This window comes from Natator depressus, chromosome 14 (assembly GCF_965152275.1).
Source record: "Natator depressus isolate rNatDep1 chromosome 14, rNatDep2.hap1, whole genome shotgun sequence".
Lineage (NCBI taxonomy): Eukaryota > Metazoa > Chordata > Testudines > Cheloniidae > Natator > Natator depressus.
The window spans coordinates 43223035-43245405 of record NC_134247.1 but is presented as its reverse complement, the minus strand read 5'-3'; the positions used below and the strand labels follow the sequence as shown (position 1 = coordinate 43245405).

The window sequence follows — 22371 nt, the reverse complement described above, 5'->3', positions numbered from 1 at the left end:
AAAGCTAGGGCAGAGGCACAATCCTGACAGCTGGTACAGGCGCACACGACCCCAAGGAAAGAGGAGGCCAGGGCGATGGATGGGGCTGGCCACGGGTACAAGGCACAGGGGAGTAACTAACCAACATCACTTGGGTTCTGCTGTGCCACTTGTTTGGATCTGGGGACCAAAGAGATTCAGAGGAGGGGGATCTTTGCCTGGCATAGGGGGCAGTGGAAAGTCCCGCCGCTGACCGAGCTGGTCCATTGTCACGGGCCGACACGCCTTAGAGACCCTGTACATGTACGGGCCACTCGTACCGTGCTCTGTCGGCAATAAACCTGGCCAGACACCTTCACCACTGAACCGAGCGTGTGGCCGTTCAGGGCAGGTCGATGGAGGTCTGCTGAGCCAGCTGTCTGCAGGGCTGGCGCGGCAGACAGAGAGGGCAGACAGACACGCAGGCGAAACTGACACCCCTGGAGCGGCGATTGCCCTGCTGCGTGGTACACCAGCAATTGACGTAGATCCAGCTGTTTTCTTGCAGATGCTGCCTGCCAGAGAACCTACTGAACGGATAGTGACCGATTTATCAGGCATTGCGATGTCAGGATTTAATATTGGTATCCAGACACTGAACACGAGCGTTTTGAAGAACACGCGTCTGTTCGGAGGCCGTGTCATTGACCCCAGACTGGGACTGGGGCTAAGGGGGGATTTGTCCACATAATTTCTCGTCACTATGGCACTGCCATCAGCGGTACAAATAGTTCCTTCCCCCTTTGCCTTTATGTGGTTTGCAGCAGTGAGTTGGTTAATTTTTGCTTGCGTTTGGTGAAACAGTTTAGCGATGTCACACGCATTGTAAGAGGGGTACGGCTTCTCCAGCAGCCTGCCCTGAATGCCGGGAATTCCAGGCTTAGAGAGTTTCCCCTCTGCTGGTCACAATAGTGAATGTTCTGTTACGTACATATATTTTTCCTATTAGCCTGTTTCCAATAGGCCTTCAGATCCGGATCATCTCGAAATGTAACCCATCATTCCATCTCGACTTTGGAGTCTGCTACTTGGAGAGATCCCAGACTGTGGAATAGTCTCTTACCCAGCCCCTTTGGCCTGGGCACAGTTCTGATAAGGGGCTAGTAGATCACTTCACAGAGATGTTTACAGCAATCATACAGTGGCTTTTACACTGTAGCCAAATGTATCCATATTTCAGCTAGAAACCACTTGCTGGGCCAGGTCTAACTGGTGTTTAAAGATGTATATTACTCAGCAAAGTGAGTTCCTGTGGCTGGGGTTTTAAATCTTTATCACTGAAATGAGGATAAATGTGGCTACAGTGTAAAAGCAACTGTTTGGTTAACTTTAACATTTTGCATAAGCAGGCATAGTATATATTGTTATACTTTTGACATCTTTGCTATAACATTCTTATCATTATATTTGAAGGTGCAAACAAGTTTATAAAAACAAGGGCTGTCAATTAATCACAGTTAACTCATGCAATTAACTCAAAACTAATTAACTAGGTTTAAAAAATGAATCATGATTAATCTCAGTTTTAATCACACTGTTAAACAATAATAGAATACCAATTTAAACGTCTTGTAAATATTTTTGGATGTTTTCTACATTTTCAAATATATTGATTTCTATTACAACACAGAATACAAAGAGTAAAGTGCTCACTTTATATTACTTTTGATTACAAATATTTGCACTGTAAAAAGAAACAAAAGAAATAGTATTTTTCAATTCACCTAATACAAGTACTGTAGTGCAATCTCTTTATCGTGAAAGTGTAACTTACAAATGTAGAATTATTTGTTTTTTACATAACTGCACTCAAAAACTTTAGAGCCTACAAGTCCACTCAGTCCTACTTCTCGTTCAGCCAATCGCTAAGATAAACAAGTTTGTTTACATTTGCGGGAGATACTGCTGCCCCCTTCTTATTTACAATGTCACCTGAAAGTGAGAACAGGTATTCACATGGCACTGTTGTAGCCGGCGTTGCAAGGTATTTATGTGCCAGATATGCTAAACATTCATGTGCCCCTTCATGCTTCGAACACCATTCCGGAGGCCATGCGTCCATGCTGATGACGGGTTCTGCTCGATAACGATCCAAAGCAGAGTGGACCGAGGCATGTTCACTTTCATCATCTGAGTCAGATGCCACCAGCAGAGGGTTGATTTTCTTTTTGGGGGATTTGGGTTCTGTAGTTCTCTAATCGGAGTGTTACTCTTTTAAGACTCTTGACAGCATGCTCCACACCTCGTCCCTCTCAGATTTTGGAAGGCTCTTCAGATCCTTGAACCTAGTGCTGTAGCTCGCTTTCAGAGAATCATAGAATATCAGGGTTGGAAGGGACCTCAGGAGGTCATCTAGTCCAACCCCCTGCTCAAAGCAGGACCAAGTCCCAATTTTTGCCCCACATCCCTAAATGGCCCCCTCAAGGATTGAACTCACAACCCTTGGTTTAGCAGGCCAATGCTCAAACCACTCAGCTATCCCTCCCCCTTTCCAAATCTTACATGGGTACTTTCTTTGAGTTTGGTCAAATCTGCAATGAAAGTGTTCTTAAATTGAACAACATGTGCTGGGTCGTCATCCGAGACTGCTAGAACATGAAATATATACGTCAGAATGCGGATAAAACCATGGAGCAGGAGACATACAATTCTCCCCCAAGGAGTTGAGCCACAAATTAAGGCATTTTTTAAACAAGCATCCGCAGCGTGCCCTCTGGAATGGTGGCCGAAGCATGAAGGAGCACGTGAATGTTTAGCAGAATGCTATTCAATTATTGCTGAACAGTGCGATGAAAACTGCGATTGATCGCGATTCATTTTGTTAAGCGTTTGATGGCCCTAATAAAATTACCCCCCGCCCCCGAAATTGACATTTTGCTCTTGTTACCTTTACATCAACGCTGAGGTTTCCCCTTACATGGTTTCCTTTGAATAAAAAAGCTGTGATTAATAAAAAAGAGCATTCTTTTTGTTTGCAATTACATGACTTGTTGAGGCAAAAATATATACACATCTATTTATCACTCAGGCCTTTTTGCGCTTTGCAAACAAATGAATAGGTATGATAATAGTTATATGCCAAACAGTGCGGTACCACGTCTGTTACAAAAAGTATAAAACTGACTTGTTGCAACACGTTTTTTTATTAATAGTCACATGACACAAACAACATACAACACAGGATAACATATATGACATGCAAAACGAACTTGCAATCGTTTTTAAAAATGCTATCACACGGAAATAAGACAAGGCCAAGTTACAAATCTCAGTCCGTGTTTAGGATTAGAAGCAGGGTCTGCATTTCTGTTGCTCGGCAGCCCAGTCTTCACAAAAGTTTGGAGTAATTCCAGCTGCTGCATTCCTGATGGGTTAAAATAATTAATTCCCTGGGCTTATACACCTTGAATACGGCGTGCAGATGTGGTCGCCCCATCTCAAAAAAGGTATCTTGGAATTGGAAAAGGTTCAGAAAAGGGCAACAAAAATTATTAGGGGTATGGAACAGCTTCCCTATGAGGAGAGATTAATAAGACTGGGACTTTTCAGCTTGGAAAAGAAGTGACTAAGGGGGGGATATGATAGAGGTCTATAAAGTCATGAGTGGTATAGAGAAAGTAAATAAGGAAGTGTTATTTACCCCTTCTCATAATACAAGAACAAGGGGCCACCAAATGAAATTAATAGGTAGCAGGTTTAAAACAAACACAAGAAAGTATTTTTTCATGCAACACACTGTCAACCTCTGGAACTCCTTGCCAGAGGGATTGTGAAGGCCAAGGTTCAAAAGGGAGCTAGGTAGATTCATGGAGGATAGGTCCATCAATGTCTATTAGCCAGGATGGGCAGGAAAGGTGTCTGTGGCCTCTGTTTGCCAGAAGCTGGGATTGGATGACAGGGGATGGATCACTTGATGATAACCTGTCTGTTCATTCCCTTTGGGGCACCTGGCATTGGCCACCGTCAGAGGACAGGATACTGGGCTGGATGTACATTTGGTCTGACCCAGCATGGCTGTTCTTATGTTCTTATTAAAAAGAAAGTTTTTAGCTTGTTTTCTTTGTTCGTTTGTTGTTTTGTTTTCAGCTGCTTCGTCTTTTTCAGCAAGGGAGGGTTCTGTAATAACTGTAACTTTTCACTTTTAAAAGGAGGAGAGGGCAGAAGTGAGGGGAGGCGGGGGGAACGGGGTGAGAAGCGACCTAGGAAGGGAGGGAGACCTGAACCAAGGGAAATTAGTGAACTCTGTCACGTTGTCTTAAAGTACAGGCAGCAGCAGTGAGTTTAGCAAACGGAGAGAGGACATAAAGGAAAACTTAACCAGTATGGTAAAATCTTTGAGAATAAAGATTATATTATGAGCTGTGAGCGAGGAATGAGGCTCCGGGGGTGAAACACGTCGGGAACCCGCACCCCTGGTTTAGATCCTGGCTCTCAGCGGAGAGTGGGGGTTGTCGCCTGCTCTTGAAAAACTTGAGTTTGTTCCCCCAGTGTCTGTTGTTTTTGAATGCCTGCCAACTGGATTGCAGGAGGGCCCTTGCCAGCTGCAGTTAACTGTTTCTGGGCACCTCCAGGCGTCAATGCAGCAATCCCAGGTGTTAACCCACTCACTCTCGGGTTTTCGCTTGGAAGTTCTTTTTTATCACTCCCCTGCGATCAAATCACAGCTCCTGCCTCCTCATGTGCTCTGTCGCCTGGTCCATTTTTAACTTCATCTGATTTACCAACCCAGTGGCAGTATTGTTTGCTACTTCTCCCTCCTGGGCACTTACTTCTCCCATTCGGTCTAGGTCTTGGTTCAGGTTTTACAGGAACCTGGCTCTTATCCTACGGGTGACCCCTGCCCGTGGCTTGTTAGGTGGCCGGTTTGGGTCATTCCCAATGTCCCCATTGCAGCACCCATTCCAATCATTCCGTGTTCCAGCTTTTAATTCTGCTCTGGCCACCACGTTCCCTTTCTGTCCCCATTGTTTAGGCTCTACAAAAGAGCCCAAAGTGTCGTTTCCCAGCAAGACTCAGACCAGGGGGCGGCAGGTCTCTCTTTCGCAGGTTCTCTACAGCTGTTTCCAACCTTGTAGGCTGTTTTGGGTGCTTGCCTTAAGGTATCATGTCTGCATTGCCTGCTTCCCAGCCTCTGCTCTTTCTCTTGTTTCTTTTAACTCTTTTTCTGTTCTTGTTACTAGCCCCCGGCGCGTCGTCTTAACCATTTAACAGCCATGGCCATAGTTTGCATACTGTCCATTTCTAACTTATTACTTTTCAAGGCTACAGTCTCGGGCTGAGCCTCACAGGTTTGCCGAGCAGTCGTCAGGGGGCTCACACCCGATTCTCGTCTCTCTAGCAAACCAGGAGCACTTTCCCCTGCGGGCCCATGGGGCAGAGTTTGCAGCCGGAGCCGTCCGGGGAGAGGAGCGGTAAGAGACGCGGCGTTAACGAATCTCACCATTCTGGGCCCTGGGGAACTGGTTCGCTGAAGTTCTGCGTGGAGCCTTCACCACATCAGCCAATAATAATGGCCCAAGTCCTAGGGTCTCTCTTCAATTTAATGCAACATTTTCTCGGCACCCGCCCCCTTTCCCCACAATTATCATCGTAGCAGAGCTGGGCCCCATTTGTCTCGCTAGCCCCACACACACCGCCATCCACCCCTCCCAGACTGCAGTAGGTCTGGTGTCCCCAGCAGCAGGTATTCCCCAGCCTTCCCAGGACATGGGCTCCTAGCTGAGGTCTCTGGGGCTGGTGGGCCCACAGTGACACCGTCTGCCTTTGCTTTGGAGGTGGGAGGAAGCTGGCCGAGATGGAGGGGGAGGGCTCTGAGCTGGAACGGGGCCTCCATGCCATCGTGGGCAGCTTCTACAGATACGCCGAGGGCTCTGAGGGAGCTAAGGAGCTGGACCAGGCGGCTTTCCAGACGTTGCTCAGCAATGAGCTGAGCCATCAGCTCACGGTGAGACCCGGCTACTGGCCCCCCAAGGCAACTGGAGACATCAACCACTGGCTCCTAGCAAAGGGGGGTCTGTCTGTGACCCTCAACCCTGCCCTCCAGCGCCCTTCTGTCCCAGCCCTAGGCTCCCCGCCAACTCCACTGGGGCCCCTCAATACCAACCCACAGCCCCCTGCTCTCCCAGCCCTGGGCTCCCCCCACAACTCTGCCGGTGCCCCTCACTCCCCACTCAGAGACCCCAATTAGCCTAGCCCTGGCTCCCCACACACACAGTGCCCTGCTGGCACCCCTCAGTCCCGATCCACATCCCCCTGCTCTCCCAGGAGCTAGCCCTGCCAGTGCCACTAAATCCTGACCCACAGACCCCCCGCGATGCCAGCAGTGGGTCCCGACAGCCCTCACAGCTCTGCCAATGGGCCTCGAGCTTGACTTGTATCTCACTTCTCCTTCACACACCCTCACGTACGTCTGTGTGTGGGGAGCCCTGCTAGTCTGACCCCCTGCAGCAGGGGGCAGCAGCGTGCACGCACTCACACAGACACACAAAGGGCAGCAAAGCCCCTTCCTGATCCAGGTGCCCGATGGTTCCCCAGCAGTGACTTGCTGTCTCCCGGGTGCATTTTAGAGCTCCGAGGACCAGCAGGCAGCGCTGGACCTGTTTGAGAAGGTGGATGCCAACAACGATCAGAAGATCTCCTTCGACGAGTACTGGGATCTCATCGTAGAGATTTGCCGCGTGATCCGGCACACCACTTATAACGAGTAGCGACCGGGAAGCGGTGTCTGGTGGGGAAACTGAGGCACGCGCCTCATCGGGAAATGCTCCCAAACCCTTTGCCTGAAGCACTCAAAGCAAACCTGCACCTCCCCCACCACACCAAACCCCTGCTTAACCCAGCGACCTTAATCTGTCTGCCCACCCCTCATCCCTGTCCCCATCCTGCACGTCTCATGCTGCTGCAGCTGGCCCTGTCCCCCACACCTGGATCCCGTCCTGATCACCCCTTGGCCTTTGCTCCCCATCTCCCCCACTGCTGGGAGTCACCCTGTACACCCCGAATCCGCCCTGGCTTGTGCTCCCCATGTCACCCATCTCCCCTCCAGCCCTGGCATGGGAGCCGCACACAACCCAGCTCTCCATCAGCTGGGCTCCCCCGCCGATCCCTGCCCCATCACTGGGATCTCACTGCACCCCCTACGGCTTGTTCTCCCGCGCCACCCACCGCCCCGCTGTCACTCAGTAACACGGCTTGAATAAAGAGCCCGCTCTGAGCTCCGGCCGCGCCTCTCTTCTTACTGCAACCCGGACTGGACGGGTCAGTTCCGATGCGTGGACACGCAGGACAGCACACAGCCAGCAGAGGGCAGTGGGGCGCTCCCAGGCTGGGCACATCATTGTCACGCTGTGGACAGGCCAAGTTCTGATGAAAAGTTCTGGGACCTTCTCAGCCGCCCTGCCACCCTCCCAGCACCTGCCCTGCCATCCTCCCTGCCCTGCTGTCTCCACCCGCTCTGCCGTCTCCACCCGCTCTGCCGTCTCCACCCGCTCTCTGACCTTCCCAACCTGTCTGCCACCCACACCTACTCTGTGACCTTCCCACGTGCTCCGTGACCTTCCCAACCTACTGAGATTGATGCAGTGGAGTGTAGACCCTCTGTGACCTATGTCCGTCCTCCAGCAGCTGTCCCACAATGCCCGACAGGGACCACTCTGGTCACAACTGTGAACGCCACTGCCCAGGGGTCATGCAGACAGGCACCCCCCCCCCCGCCCTTTAAAAATCCTGCATACTTTTTGAAATGCCTTTTCCTGATTGCCCACCGGTAATGGCCATATCACAAGTCTTTGCTTTGGGAGCTGGAGAAAGGAGAATCCATCACTCCTTTGGCACATGGATCAGTCCCTATGGCCCCTGGAAAGCAAGTTTACTCAGAGCTGAAGGATAAGTGAGAATTAATAAGTGTGTATTAATGTTTCAATTTCAATTCAAATTTCCAAACAGTCACTAAATTGGCATGTAACTAGTTCACAAAACTACCCTCCTGCCTGAATACCCCCTCCCTCCCAGTGGAAAAATATCCCTCCCTCCCTGCTCAGAGCCCCCCCCTCTTTTTTTTGAGCTCCCAATGGAGGGACTTCTCTCCTCCATTCCTCACCCCCCCATTAATCTACCCATACTCAGTTCTTTCCACCCCCCACCCAGTTCCATCCACCGACCCCTTGTCAGTTCTCTTTGTCTTTCCAGGTGTTAATGCTGTGCTCTCCTGTCACAGCCCCTCACTGGAAAATTAAATAGGGGGTTCCTTGTCTCTCTCTGCTTCCCTCTCCTGTTGGGGTGGCCGACAAAGCTCCCTCTCATGGATTCAAACCGGACAGTTCTCCAGCCTGCAGGGGAGCTAGATTCCAGTGAATAAATCATGTGAACCAGCAGATTAGATCAGTGGCCAAAAAATCACCTGAGCATCATGACTAGAGAAGTCACTGATGTTCAGCCAGAATAGACGTTGATCATTCTGTGCTTGTGGCAAGGAGCGGAGAGATTCCCTTTCCTGCCATTCCACCCCTCTCCAGGATACGTGACATCCTGCTCTGTGAAGAGCTTGGGGGAACAGCCTGGGATTCACCGAGGATTCGTAGTCCAAAAAGGAGACACCTCCTGCCTAGATCCCCCCATATCCCTGCCAATACAGGAGCCACTGCATGCCCAGGCCCCTTGCGTCCCTGATTCCCCCAATAGAACACCCTGGACCTCTTCCCGTTTCGATCCCCCTCCGTCCCTGAACCACCCCAGCCCAGTCGTTCACCTCAGTGGATAGAATCCCCCAAACCTTCCAGTGGAGGAAGAACCTGCCTCCTGGACTCCCACTACAGGATCCTCCTCCATCTGGATCTCTCCCCACCCCCCCGCCCCCGGAACCCCTCAAGGGAAAAGCTTCCCCCTGCCTGTTACTGGCGGTTCCCTCGAACCCAAAGCTCTCGGTAACTCTGCTCTCTGCGAGGCGGTATCAGGAGGAAGGTATCTGGGGGGAGGGATAGCTCAGTGGTTTGAGCATTGGCCTGCTAAACCCAGGGTTGTGAGTTCAATCCTTGAGGGGGCCATTTAGGGATCTGGGGCAAAAACTGAGGCTTGGTCCTGCTTTGAGCATGATCTCCTGAGGTCCCTTCCAACCCTGATTCTATGAGCGTGCCCCCGGGGGGAGGGTGCCCACCGCTCAAGTCACCCCCCTGGCTCTGCTGCCCTTGATTCACAGAACCAGGCCACCGACCCTTTGTTACTCCCCCTGCCCCCAATAACAGAGATCCCGGGGGGATCCCCGCAGCAGCCAACGTGACCCTTGGGAAAGCAGCCCCACCGCGGCGGGCGGGGGGCGTGTGCCCCAGCCAAGGCGATCAGTCCCTTCCCACAGCTCCGCGCCAGGGGCCGGGGCAGAGCCCACGCGGACCCCGCCGACACGTGCGCTGTGTCCGGTCTCCCCGGGGCGCTGGGCAGCCCGGTGCGGGGGGGTTGCTGAGGGGGTCCGCGCTGGGGCGGGCGAGGGGGGACGCTGGGGAGCGGGCCGGGCTCCTGCCAGCAGAACGTGGCGAAGGGCGCCGGAGGCCCCCCTCGAGCCGGCCCCATCCCAGCCGCCTCCTGCCCGTCACGGCCCCGGCCCCGGCCCCGCCCCCGCCGGGCCCTGTCAGCCAATCCCAGGCCGCCACTGCCCCAACCGCGCCCTAGGTCGGTTTGTGACCGAGCTGTTGTTCTAGTTCCCCTGCTGCAGGCGTTTGTCCCCAAGATGGCGGCTGTCTTACGCAACCGCCGCCCGAGCCGCAGACGGTGAGTGTCTGTTACCGCCCGGCCGGGGCAAGGGGTGCGCGGGTCCGAGGGGAGAGACCCAGCCCCAGGGACACCCGGGGGCCAGGGGAAGACCCAGCCCCAGAGACACCCGGGGGGATAGTGGGGGCCAGGGGGAGACCGAGCCCCAGAGACGGCCGGGGGGCGGGAAGGGAGAGACCCAGCCCCAGAGACACCCGGGGGGCGGGGAGATAGTGGAGGCCAGGGGAGACCCAGCCCCATAGATGGCCGGGGGGATAGTGGGGGCTGGGGGAGACCCAGCCCCAGAGACACCCGGGGGGCGGGAAGGGAGAGACCCAGCCCCAGAGACGGCTGGGGGGATAGTGGGGGCCAGGGGGAGACCTAGCCCCAGAGACGGCCGGGGGCCAGGGGGGGACCCAGCCCCAGAGACGGCTGGGGGGATACGGGGGGCCAGGGGGAGACCCAGCCCCAGAGATGGCCGGGGGGTGGGGGGATAGTGGGGGGATGGGATCGGATCAGGGGAGGAGATCCCCACCCCCAGAGGCAGGGGATATTTGGGGGGGAGGAGGGAGATCCAGTCCCATAGACCCGCAAGGGACAGGGAGATGTTGGGGTCAGGAGCAGAGAAGGGGGGGCTGGCAGTGACCCAGCCTGGGGTGCAGGGGAAATGGGGTGGGTTGCAGGGAACTGGGAAGAGAAGAGACACGTGGTGGGGTGGGTGGGTGGGGGGGATGACACGTTGGTGACAGGGAAACTGACTCACTCCGAGTACATGGGGGTGGGGTGGAGGCAGATCCTGCAGGTCCCAGGATAATTTCTGGGGGTTCTGATTCCCCACTCGGCTGGGGACCGAGCTACCAGCATCTTCCCCAGGGTCCCCCAAACCCTGATGTAAGAGGCAGTCTTTGCTGTTTGGTTTTTGAACCTTTCAGGAGGAATGAGGTCACATTTTCAATCCTCTGCATCCACTAGGGCTAGAAACTCAATTTAATTTTTTTTAAATGAAAGCTGAAGTTCTCATATAGCCATTGGATGTCAGCACCAAGAGTGGGCTCTTGGAAACCTCAAATACCACGAGACCCATGATAAAAATCACGTGGTGGCAATACGGAGGCTGAGACTTTCCGAGCAGTCATTTAGTGATTTAGATGCGTAATTATCTGAATTGAAGAAATGCCTAGATTAGCAGTTATCAAATGAATTTTTGCTCTGTCTGCACACGCAGTCATAGCAAATTCACAGTGGCCACAGTTTGAACAGTTAAAATATTACACTGACAGTTTAGTCACATGGTTATTTGGAAGTGTCATGCAAATACAATTATTTCAGTGTAAAGCATCTCTTATGATTTGCATAAATTTCAGTGCTTCCTGTTAAATTTGGTTCCAACAGAACTAAGGACTTTTCTTCCCACACACTAACTTACCCTCTTTATTGTGTAAGTCACTGCTGCGCTTTGCAAAAGGTAGTGCTGACAAGCCGGAGTTCCTTCGGTCACTCTTATTGAGTCTGGTGTAAGCTGGTCACTTTCCGTGCCTCTTTTTTAGCAAAAAAGTTTTGTCTATCCATTGTAGTGCACACAAAATGTGAAGCAACTCTTGTGGTGCGGGCTGCCCTTGCTAGTGGGTTCCTCCCAACTGGAACCTTTGGGGAGACTGCTAGTGCCCGTACACCAGGGCGCTGTGTGCTGCTGTTCTGGCTGGCCCTGGCCCTGCAGCAGTAACAGCCTGTGTCCTCTCCCTGTTGGACCCATGCAGTCACTGCCGTGCCAGCCAGCCCTGGAGCTGCTTTTGGGGCTCAGCAGTGACCTATAGCCTCTCCCTGCCAGCATCTTCCTGCTTCCACTTCCTCTTCTCATGCTGTATGATGAATCAACAGCAGAGCAGAATCCTCCACTGTGTAACAGCCACCTGCTTCTGCCTGGCTCCTCCCCCTGAAAACTGATTAGCTTAGAGCCATGGGCTCCTTTGGTGAGTGACACTGCCCTCCTCCAATGGAGGTGAGCAGGGAAACGGGGGGTCGGGCTAATCAGGGCCCTGCTGCTAGTGCCCCTTACGAATCAAGATAGGGCGGACATGGAGAGAGGGCCCACTCCGTCCCACATCCAGAAGCACCAGCAACCTTGCTATGCTCAGTGAAACATCCCTAGGCTTGCTGGGGCAGAGACTGTGGGAAGGAGCTCTGGGATCCCAAATGTTGTGGTGGCTGCTTGTGAAGTCTCTGGTGGCAGCACTTGAGAATCACTGACATAGATGATCCAGCTGAGATCAGGGCCCTCTTGTGCACTTATCTTCCTTTAATTTTAGTGGAAGATGTGACTGGAGTGGGGGGGAGGGCATTAAAACCATGGATTTGGGATTTTTTGGAGGAGGGGGGAGGACTTCTGGAGCTGTACCTCCTTCTGTCTTATTAGTGGCCAAGGTATCCCTACTGAATCCCTTTTTTCACTACATGTAACTTTCTGGAGGGGGAATCACTGAAATTATATTTTCTGTGAGATGACATGGGGAAGATAAGCCTGAAGGAGCAGTATTTATAGTTTTCTTTTCCCCTGGGGAAAGATAGGGGAGAGCAAACTAAAATAATTTGACTTCTGCTCAGGTAGTTGCTTGATTGTCAGTGTGGCAGAGTTGCTGTTTCACTTCAGGTGATTTAAATGACATATGGGTCTCCACAGTGAGAGTGAGGACTTGGGCTCTGTTCTGGTTCCTGGGATGGGTGTGAGGTCTAGCGGTTGGAGCACATACTTTATGCCCAGCTCAGGTTTGGGGCGTTGTACAATGGTTAAAGTAGAGGATGAGTCAGGATCTCAAGTTCTAGTCCAATGTCTGTTACTGCATTAATTATGAGAAGATGGCAGGGGGTTGGTTACTGCTTCTACCTTAATTTCACCCTCTAGGAAATGGATGACAGCATGCTCACATTATCCAGACATCTCAACATGGTTCTGTTTAAGTGAAAGTAGGGATAATCCATTAGTGTTGTAAAGCCATTGGCACTCCTCAGGTGAAGTTATATAAAAAGCTAATTCTGGCCTTGATTAACAAGAAGGAAATGTAATGCTGACACCTAGTGGAGTTTTACAGCATTGCAGCAGAATGATGAGGGCCGAGGCAGTACAGACCAGATGTCACTCATTGCATTATATTGTTACCCTTCCATCAAGAAAAGCTAACTGGAGAGGAAATAAGCAGGAAGAGCAAGCCTCTGATGTAGTTAACGGGCTGTACGGGCCAGCTGTAGGCCCTGTGAATGGAGCTAGGGTTGCACATACCTTGCAGAGCTCCAGCTGTTCTTCAGGCAAGCCCAGTTGGCTCAGTATTGCCCATGAGCTAATCCTACAGACTAATCCAGAGGAGTTAACAAGAAAAGAGTAAAAATGGGACCAAGGGCTACAGAATGGGGCAGCAGCAACAGGGACCAGAGTTACATAATTCTTCAGTTTACAGTATTTTATTTGGTTGCTTAAGTGTATAAAGGGAAACATCTTAAATGACTGTCTAACAGCCCCCCTCACCCCCAATAAAATAAATTAATGCATGTAACATTCTTCAGTGAAGATACCCATAATCCTGAGGAAATGCCTAATTCTGTGGCAGGTTGCTGGGCCTCTCCTCTTCCCCTGCTCTTCCAGCAGTAGGACTTCCACGTGTTTTCAAATCTCACAGGAGCCTCCTACCCTATGAGCAGTTTCTCTTGATAGATCAAAGGCATTCAGCCAGTCATAGATTTTAATGCCACTAGGCAGTTATCATCTAGTCCAGTGGTTCTCAAACACATTTTAGTCTAAATAATAAGATGGGTAAACTAGAGTGCCTCGTGTTACAGGAGGATATTGATATATTAGGCATCACAGAAATCTGGTGGAGTGAGGACAATCAATGGAAATAGTGACCATAATATAGCCTTTAACATTCCTGTGGTGGGAAGAGCACCTCAACAGCCCAACACTGTGGCATTTAATTTCGGAAAGGGGAACTATGCAAAAATGAGGAGGTTAGTTAAACAGAAATTAAAAGGTACAATGACTGGAGTGAAATCCCTGCAAGCTGCATGGACACTTTTCAAAGACACCGTAATAGAGGCTCAACTTAAATGTATACCCCAAATTAAAAAACACAGTAAAGGAACTAAAGAGCCACCATGGCTTAACAACCATGTAAAAGATGCAGTGAGAGATGAAAAAGGCTTTGGCCCATGGTTCAACTGTTTACCCCTAATTTTTACATTCTTCTGTTCTGATTTGGATTCCTTCCTCTTTCCATGAAGACTGAGTATAGGATATACTGGCTCTTGATCCATCTCTTCTTGGACAACAACTTTTTACAGCCAAGTAAAGACTATTAAAACAATCGGAACGAGTAGCAGAGCCCACCAAGCTGGATCTGAAATCAAGCCAAACAGAACAAGAGTCAGGTTAAACCATTTAGAGAACAGGTTTATATACACACAGCCATCTCTACCTTCATTTGGTTGGAAGGCTGCAAAATACCAGTATTCATGTGGGTTAACATGGCTCCATAACAAATCTTATTGTGCAATATTACGGGGTCAGGGAGGAGTTCCTGCTGGATTTTCAGTTAGCTAGTAATCAGCCTTGGCTCTGGAGTCAGAGGATGAACAGCACTTAAATTTAGCTGATGTCACTGCACTTCAGATAAGACCTTTGAATCCAAGGTAGTTGCTTGGGGAGTATTGACCTGGGAATGTTGTGTGGGAGTTTTACTGGGACTGTCTGCATTGGTAGTGGGATATCAGGGTGTGATTTCACTTGAGGGATGATACCTGAGCATATAATCTGAGCCCAGGATGGGGCTGGGGCCAGGTGACACCTTCTGCCTGGGGAAACTGGACAAAGGCTGGAATAGCCAGGGTGTGTGGCTGGCTGAGACTGCTGGAAGGGTTTTTTCAGTTTTGGACCTGGCTGGGGAAACGGAGGGAGGCCCAGGACCGGGGTCTAGGCTCCCTGCTCCCAAGATGACTGACGGGGTCCCGTTGTCTGTACCTACAACGCTCTGTTTTGGACTGTGTTCCTGTCGTCCAATAAACCTTCTGTTTTATTGGCTGGCTGAGAGTCACAGTGAATCGCAGGAAGTGGGGGATGCAGGGCCCTGACTCCCCCACACTCTGTGACAAGTTCCACGGGTTGCTTTTTTTTAAAAAAAAATGTACTGTCAAATGAGCAGTTTGACATTAGAGCAGATCAGTATCCACCCGAGTAATTATTTGCTGGTAGGTGGGCCATGAGGGACCTGCTGACAGGAGCTGTGCAAAAATGAGCAGTGAGCATGCCTGAAGGGATTTTAAAAAAATCCTTCATGTGTTTGCAAGATTGCCTGTGACTCCAAAATGACTTCAAATTTGAATCACTAACCCTGCCCGGCACACCAAATTTTAAGAAGATCCAGGTATGCATGTGGATTTTAGAGCACTAAGAGGAATCTTCCTTTAAACAGCAAAGTCTTCTCACTCTTAACTGTACCAGAGCTGGTGCTCCATTATAATACTGTATTAGATTAATCATCACCAGCCGCTTTGTTCTATCCAGATCCCCAGCACAGGATGATGCTGAAAGGGAGACATATTAGGAAGGATAGAGGTAGGATGGGGAGAAGGGGCTGATCTCAATATGACACACTCAGCTGAATGAGAACACCCCAGGGAGGAGAATACAGCCTGAAACAACAGCTCGGAGACTAACTGCCCCCTGGGTGTTCCCATCTCCCTCTCCCCAGTGTTGGAGACCTGTGATAGGCATCAAGCACGCCCATCCTCAGCGCCTCGCCCCAGTGTCAGTGGTGTGTTCTTGCTGCATGCTCCCAGCATGCCTGTTGATACTCAGCACATTATCCAGGGGGAAGGACTGCTCCACATCCTGGCTTACATGAGGGAGCCAAGGATAACTGTCAGGCCCCACAGCTGGAACCTCCAGATCTCAGCACACATGCAAGAGAAGGGGGAAAACACTCAATTCCCAATCCTCCAACCTCCCCTCCCACACACACACTCCTCCAGATCCTTAGGTGCATGCATAGCAGGGAAGAATGTTGGGCTGACAGGCACACCTGCTACCAGGTTCCCCTTCCCAATGTCAGTCCATTTCCACTAGCCCTAACCTGAGCTCCCCAACCCCTCTCTCTTTCCCTACCTTCCCCTGGCTGCAGTCCCAAAACTCTGTCACCGATGTGCCCTGACTGGCCACTATACCAGTGGTAATGAAGGCTATGACTACAGGAGCACATTTTTGTCAGCCAGGGGTGTGAAAAACACCCCCCCAACTGACATAAATTTCACTGATGGAAGTACCAGTGTGTGCAGTGCTAGAGCTGAGCTTTAGGAAAAGAATGAGTGCTTACGTGCGGCAGGAGCTTTGTTCCCAGGTATAACCGATGGAGGTGCCGCTGGAGCTGGAAGATAGAGGAGATCAGGGTGAGGATTTAAAGCACCTTGCAGGAAAGGGAAATGCTGCAGACTCTCCCAATTGCCACTAGGCTTCTTCCAGGAGTGTCCATACAGTGGGCAGCTATTCTCAGTACAGTGCAGCCCCTCAACTGATCACTGCTCTTAGCCATCCCCCCTCAGGAGGCCTTGGAAATGCACGACATTCTGCCCCATCCCAGGGGTGGGAGTGTGGTGCAGCTGGAGATTTGTCATTTGCTAACACATGCTAGCTGGTCCATTACTTCATCAAAGCAAACCTTCATACCCACTGCTAATCCGTGGCATTCATGGCTCTTCATCTGCAAAGTGCCTCACAATCACTAATGTGACACATGAAGTTAGGGCTCTAGGGCAGTGGGCCCCAAACTTTGATTGTGCCCCTCCCCCATTCTTCCCCACTCACCCCTCCACCCGGGGTGGGGGGAGAGAGAAAGAGCTTGGATCAGGTAAAGGGGGTGCAATCAAAAATCTGGGGACCACTGCCCTAGAGTCAGTTGGGGTTATCGGGGGATCAGTGTGGAACTTACCCTGCACTGTCAGATTTATAAGAGCCACACATCCTGTAGACAGGGACAAGGTAACACTGTAAAGTCCTTGTAAAACTCTGCTCGTGTTCTTCACTATGAAATACCCCTGGGATACAGTGAACTGATCTGTGAACTTGCTATTCAAAAGATGAGACTTTCCATTGTTGATAAAAAGAACCAGTTCCCAACTGGAATTGGCAGAGTCCCATTTCTCCACCTTCATCTGCACTGATGTGTTGAGTGGAACAGCCACCTTGTGTCCTTCAATTGCTAATTTGGAGATATTGAGACAGTCTTTGAAATCTAAAGAACAACAGAATAGATTTAGTTTGGCTCAGGGAGGCCTGTTCATGTCAGACACGAAGAAACTGATAAGGGGTGGCAGCAAGTAGTGTTCTGGGTACCTGGACCGCACACCGTATTTGTGACATAACTGTTCGTTCTGCCTTCCTGTCTCTCACACTCTACCACCCTCTGAGGAAGCTCTCAAGATGGATCCCGTGTCAGCTCCTCTTGTTGTGAGCATATGTGGCTGTTGAAAAGACTAGCAGAGACATAGGTTGTGGTGTTGATGACTCAGCCTTATATCCAACCAGAACAGTCACTTGTACTGGTCATTGTTTGGACAAGACTGGAGCATGGATAAGAGAGCTGACTGCCTGTGACTTAACCTGGATGAGACTGAGGTGATGTTGGTTGAGGGAAGCCTCTGGAAGTGTCAGGGTCAGTGTGCCATTTGATGCTTAAGTATGCAATCTGATGAGGGGGGTATCTTGTCAGACACCCAGCTGCTTGCTGAAGATCAGGTGGCAGGAAGAGTAAAGTTGGCTCTATTGCTGATGTACAGCCACGATTTTACAACTGTTTCTTTATCCTCCATGCCATGGTCACCTTGCAGCTAGACCATCCCAACATGCTCTGCTGGGGGCCATAAAACCATTTGGAAATTTAAGATGGTGTAGAATTTAGCAGCTAAGCCCACTTGGCAAGCTTCTTTTTTTTTTTTTGGCGGGGGGGGAATGGGGGATACATTAAAACTCAGGCTCTACAGTCTGCACTAGCTGCCTATCAGCTTCCAGGTTGATTAAGGTGTTGGTTTTGACCTATAAAGACCTAAATGGCCTGGGACCTGCCTAAGAATCTCTCTCTCTCTCTGCTGTATTGCTGTCATGTGGTCTGGGGGCACCTACGCTGGAGTCCCTGGAGCGTAAACCAGGGGTCTGTCCGCACTGTTTTGTTAGCTGCAAGCCTTGAGAATTCTCTTTTCGCCCCCCACATCCTGGTCTCTGACAGCCCAACTCTGTTCCTTTTTAGGGCATGCTCTAGGGCACACCCTGTTCTCCCTGCCTATGGGGGGTGGGTCAGGCTGACTCGTAGTGGGGATTCCGCTGAGTGGGGTAAATGAACAGTTTTGTTGGTATTCTGATCAGGTAGACTCTAGTCTAGAGTTTCTGTTGAAGTATTTTTTTTTAAACGGTTTGTGAAGGGCTGCCCAGAGCTTCAGATGGTCTTTGGCTGTAGATTGTAAAAGAGCATTTATTGCTATTTGTACTAAGGGATCTAAAGGTGAGCCTGGGAATCACACAATAAGTTTCAGGCCTTACACACAGCATCCCACTGCTAATCTTTGTAGTTTCAATCTCATTTTCCTATTTATAAATATTTTTCTCGTCATTGAGACCCCTAAGGTTGTCTGCAGGATAAAGGTGCACTATTGTAATATAAATCAGCTTTTAAACCTGCGTTATCAGCAGAGCCATCCTCACCTCAGGGCTGCTCCCCACACCCAAACTCCATACTGCCACCCCATGTCTCCTACAAATCACCTCCCCTCAACCTCTCACTGGGGATGGCACAAGCCTCACTCTCACCCCCGACCTCACTTCTCACTACTGACCTAAGGAACCCCATGCCCACACTTGCTACAGACTCTACACCCCTTTGCCCCCCTCACTGTGGACCCCAGCACCCTCCAGGTCCCTCCCTTCCCCCCCATGGCTGTAGTGCCCTCCCCATAACATTGCCCCAGCCCCCTTGCTCAAATCCCTGCAGCCCCAGTCCCCCCACTCTGGCTACAATCACCTCAGCACAAGCCTGCACCCTATGGTCACCACTGCAAGCTCCCCTGCAATGGCTGTAGAAGGTGGGGGATCCCTCTTAGTAACCCCTCACCCACAGCACCTCCCTGAGCAACAACCCCCTCAGACTCTCAATGCCATGCCCCCCCACCCCAAAAGTTTTTTTCCCCTTGCAATGGCCATGGTGTCATCCAGCTCACCCCCCACAGTAGCCTTTAGTGTCCCCATTCAAAGTCCCTCCTCAAGGGCTGTGGGTGCTGCCATCCAGCCCACTTCCAGTCACTATAGTCGTGGGGCAACCTCGCAGCGACCACTGGATCCCAGACCTTGCCCCCGGGAAACTGGCTTTGGCACCCCAGGGCCCCACTTGCTATGGAGCCCCCCCTCCCCAAAGCCCACCAGACAAGTCTGAGACCCACCAGGCCCCCACTCCTACAGCCTCAGCATCCCACTTGGTCAGGCCTGGGGCTCCCAGTCCCCCGCCCCAAATGGCCCCAACGCCCCCCCACTGTTCTCCTTCCCACATGCTCCCCTTCACTACAGCCCCACCCCCCCCTTAATCTCCAGTCTCCCCTCCCCCAGTTCCTCGCCGCACACCCCCGGGGTTACACCTCGAGCGCCGCGCCCCCCCCCCCGGAAAGGCCAGACCCGGCCTTCTGTCCGCAGCCACCCCCCACTCCGGTCCGGCCTCCCCCGTGTCGGAACCGGACAGTCGCCCCAGGTCCGGGGCGGGGGGAGGCAGCCGCGAGAGGCCCCCCCCCATCCCTGGGGGTAGCAACAAGCCCCCTCCTCCTACCAGCCTCGGCCTGGGTCTCCGGGGGGGCCGCCGCCAGCAAGCACAGGGTGAGAGCGAACCCCGCTGCCTGGGGCCCCATGTTTTGCATCTGAAGAGCGTGTGCCGGCACGCTTCCGGGTTCGCCTCGCCTCCTGGGAGTTGTAGTTTGCTCCTCTCCGTCTTTCCCATGGGCCGCGCTCGCTGGACTACATCTCCCAGAGGAGCTTCGCCGCCGGCTCCACCAGGCAGCGCCCCCGAGTGGGAGAGGCCTCCTGAGCCGGGCGCGCCCGTCGCGCAGCGGCTGGTCACCAGTGAACTACAACTCCCGTGAGGCCCTGCGGCAAAATAGCGATGGGGCGGGCCAATCAATCGCAAGCTGTTGCTTTACGACAGCCCCCTCCTGCTCCCCGCTGTTCCTGTGCCCGCATGGCCACCCAGCGTCCCCCTTGTAACAGCCCCGAGCCCAGTACCACGGAGCCCGGGTCCATAGAGCCCCCAGCACAGGCCCCCACCCGGCATCCTCCCCCAGCCACCCCCTTGCAACAGCCCTGTCCCCACTTCCCAACAGAAACCCAGGCACCCCCTTGCTGTGACCAGCCCTGGACCACCACCCTCCTTGCAGAGTATCTCCCCCCAGCAACAGGCTCATCCAAACCCCTCTCACTGTGGAGCCCCCTCCTGATAATCCCTGCAGCGGGGAACAATTATATCAATAACAATTTAAAAAAGCTTAAAAAGGAGCATTGGTGTTGAGCACCTTTAACCTCAGCCGGAGGCTGATGTGCTACTTAATCCAAATAAATCAATGAAGAGCCTCTAAACCCCCCTGCTGCTAACAGCTCAGCAGCCCCCAGGTCTGTGTTTACTTACATAGAACTAGGCTTATTGTGATTCTCTAACTCACGGAGACTCAGAGCTCAGTGGTTCCGGAGCCCAGTTAGCCACCAGCATCACCCAAAAGAGCCACAGGCAGGGGAATATTTAGTTTTTAAATTATTCTCACAGCAAATAAGTTACTACAAGCATCCTGATTGGTTAATTAAATCACAGTGTTTTAATATCATGTGCTGCAAAAAGTCACAGGAGACACATTAAAGAGACACTTGCAGCTCGCGCCTCAGTCTAAGTTATCACTTCTCTAATTTATAATATTCTATTTCTAAATGTTTGGGTTGGTTTGCTTTTTTTTCTCCTATAGCATGAGCTCCTTTGTTGTCTTGTGACCTGAAGGATTTCTGGTTTCTTGGCTTGTCAGCACAACTTCTCCTTGGTGGAGCATTTTGCCTCTCACTCCTGCACGTCAGTGCTTTCTTCACGTCACCACCGACGAGCACAGCTTGCTTCCCAAAAATTCACGCAGGTTACCATACTATCTTCTTTGAAATTCCACCCTGCTGGAATTTTTTACTAAACATAGATGTGTGCATTTGTCCACTTAGACACACATGCCATTGATATCAATGGGAATAGTCACATAGCTTAAGGTAAGCACTTGTTCAATTTTTTTTTTCTGGATAAAGGCCTTAGTTTACAAGGCAGTATTAGAATAATTGATTCACTGTTGCTTCTACCAAAGAATCCCTGTCTTCCCCCAATGTCAATATATTCCTATAACATTTTTACCAGTTTGGACTTCCAGTGATAAGTAATCTTGTTAATCCTTTACATAGAAACTCCTCCTCCTTATCACTTCTTTAGCGAAGTTCCCCATCCTGCAAACACTGAAGCATGTTTCTCCTCAATTCTTTTTCTTAATTGTGTGTATGATATTAGTACCCAAGAGCCCCAAGTCATGGCCACTGTGCTTGGTGCTGTACAAACAGGGACCAAAAAGATTATTTTTCTACTGCAATGTTGATTTCTAATTGGATAGTTTATTTTCCTAACGTTTTCTCAGTGCTAAGTGTTTTTGTTCAGACATATTTATAAAAGGTGTCCTTCATTCTGATAAGTGTCCTTTTCTCTAACAAAGCCAATAAAGATTTTTTTTAATAAAAAAAGTTACTTGTTTGCATTAGTGTCAAAGCAAATTCTATTCCTCTACCATCGTAAAAAAAAAAAAAGGCCCATAATTCCAATCCAGATCAATTCTGTTCACAGTAGCACACTTCCACAGTATGGAACACAGGCTACAGCCATCCTCAGTGACTAATATTCATGAGTTCCTTTACTTCAGTGTCAGTTGCATTTTTCAGTCCCCAGGTTTGATTGAAATCAGCACAAAGCAACCAGATTACACCAAAAGCCTGACTCCTGCAGCCTGAAGCTATGACTCTGATACTAAAGCACAATTAATTTTAAGGGATTAACCCTGACACTGCTACTCTCGTGGCTACCAAGGCTCCTTTCCCATTAGAGATATTTGCATGCGAGTGTCTACAGACCCCAGTTAGGGTCTGATCTACACTAGTTATGCTGCTATAGCTATGGCGGCCGGGGGTGTGATTTCCCCCCACCAATACGGTTATACACCACAGCCCCAATCTGGATGAAGCTGTACCAGGATAACGGTGCCTCATACCAATAAAACTTATTTCCCTTCCAGCGTAAAGAATAGACGCACCAGCCATAGGCACTTTTAAATTACTAGAACTGCGTCTGCACCAGTGTAAACTGGCAAATCTTTCTAAGCTAGACCAGGCCTGTGTGGCTTTGGTGGGGATGCTGCCGAAAACTAAAGCCTGTTAAGCTTAAAGAATTCACATAAGCTTTAAAACGGCAATATTTTGTTTTTCGGGTATCTGGGTTTTTGACCAAACAAATCAAAATTTCCCACAGAAAGCAAATGGCTGAG

At 50.8% G+C, this 22371-nt stretch overlaps 1 protein-coding gene and 1 long non-coding RNA gene across 4 annotated transcripts; one reads left to right on the top strand and one right to left on the bottom strand.

Moving 5' to 3' along the window:
• Positions 1–4984: 4984 nt before the first annotated feature.
• On the top strand, positions 4985–7225 carry LOC141998566 (protein S100-A16-like). Of its 2 annotated transcripts, none has more exons than XM_074971436.1 (4): positions 4985–5117; positions 5280–5429; positions 5793–5962; positions 6585–7225. In XM_074971436.1, the coding sequence occupies exons 2-4, from the start codon at positions 5387–5389 to the stop codon at positions 6723–6725; spliced, it is 354 nt and encodes a 117-aa protein (XP_074827537.1). In that variant the 5' UTR covers positions 4985–5117; positions 5280–5386; the 3' UTR covers positions 6726–7225. The 2 variants fall into 2 exon arrangements, with proteins under 2 accessions (XP_074827537.1, XP_074827538.1); XM_074971437.1 differs by having other exon boundaries at positions 5019–5117; positions 5357–5429.
• A 6009-nt stretch (positions 7226–13234) lies between these two features.
• LOC141998601 (uncharacterized) lies at positions 13235–19900 on the bottom strand. 2 transcript variants are annotated; one of them, XR_012641855.1, is made up of 4 exons: positions 19599–19900; positions 16725–17027; positions 16113–16163; positions 13235–14141 (listed from the first exon to the last, which is right to left on the bottom strand). It is a non-coding gene; the product is annotated as an uncharacterized LOC141998601 (long non-coding RNA). The 2 variants fall into 2 exon arrangements; XR_012641856.1 differs by lacking the exon at positions 16725–17027.
• Between the last annotated feature and the right edge of the window lie 2471 nt (positions 19901–22371).

Coding starts and splice junctions, on each gene's coding strand:
- LOC141998566 (XM_074971436.1), top strand. CDS start 5,387: ATGGGGCAGAGTTTGCAGCCGGAGCCGTCCGGGGAGAGGAGCG. Junction 5,430..5,792: donor GCCGTCCGGGGAGAGGAGCG/GTAAGAGACGCG, acceptor TTTGCTTTGGAG/GTGGGAGGAAGCTGGCCGAG. Junction 5,963..6,584: donor AGCTGAGCCATCAGCTCACG/GTGAGACCCGGC, acceptor GGTGCATTTTAG/AGCTCCGAGGACCAGCAGGC.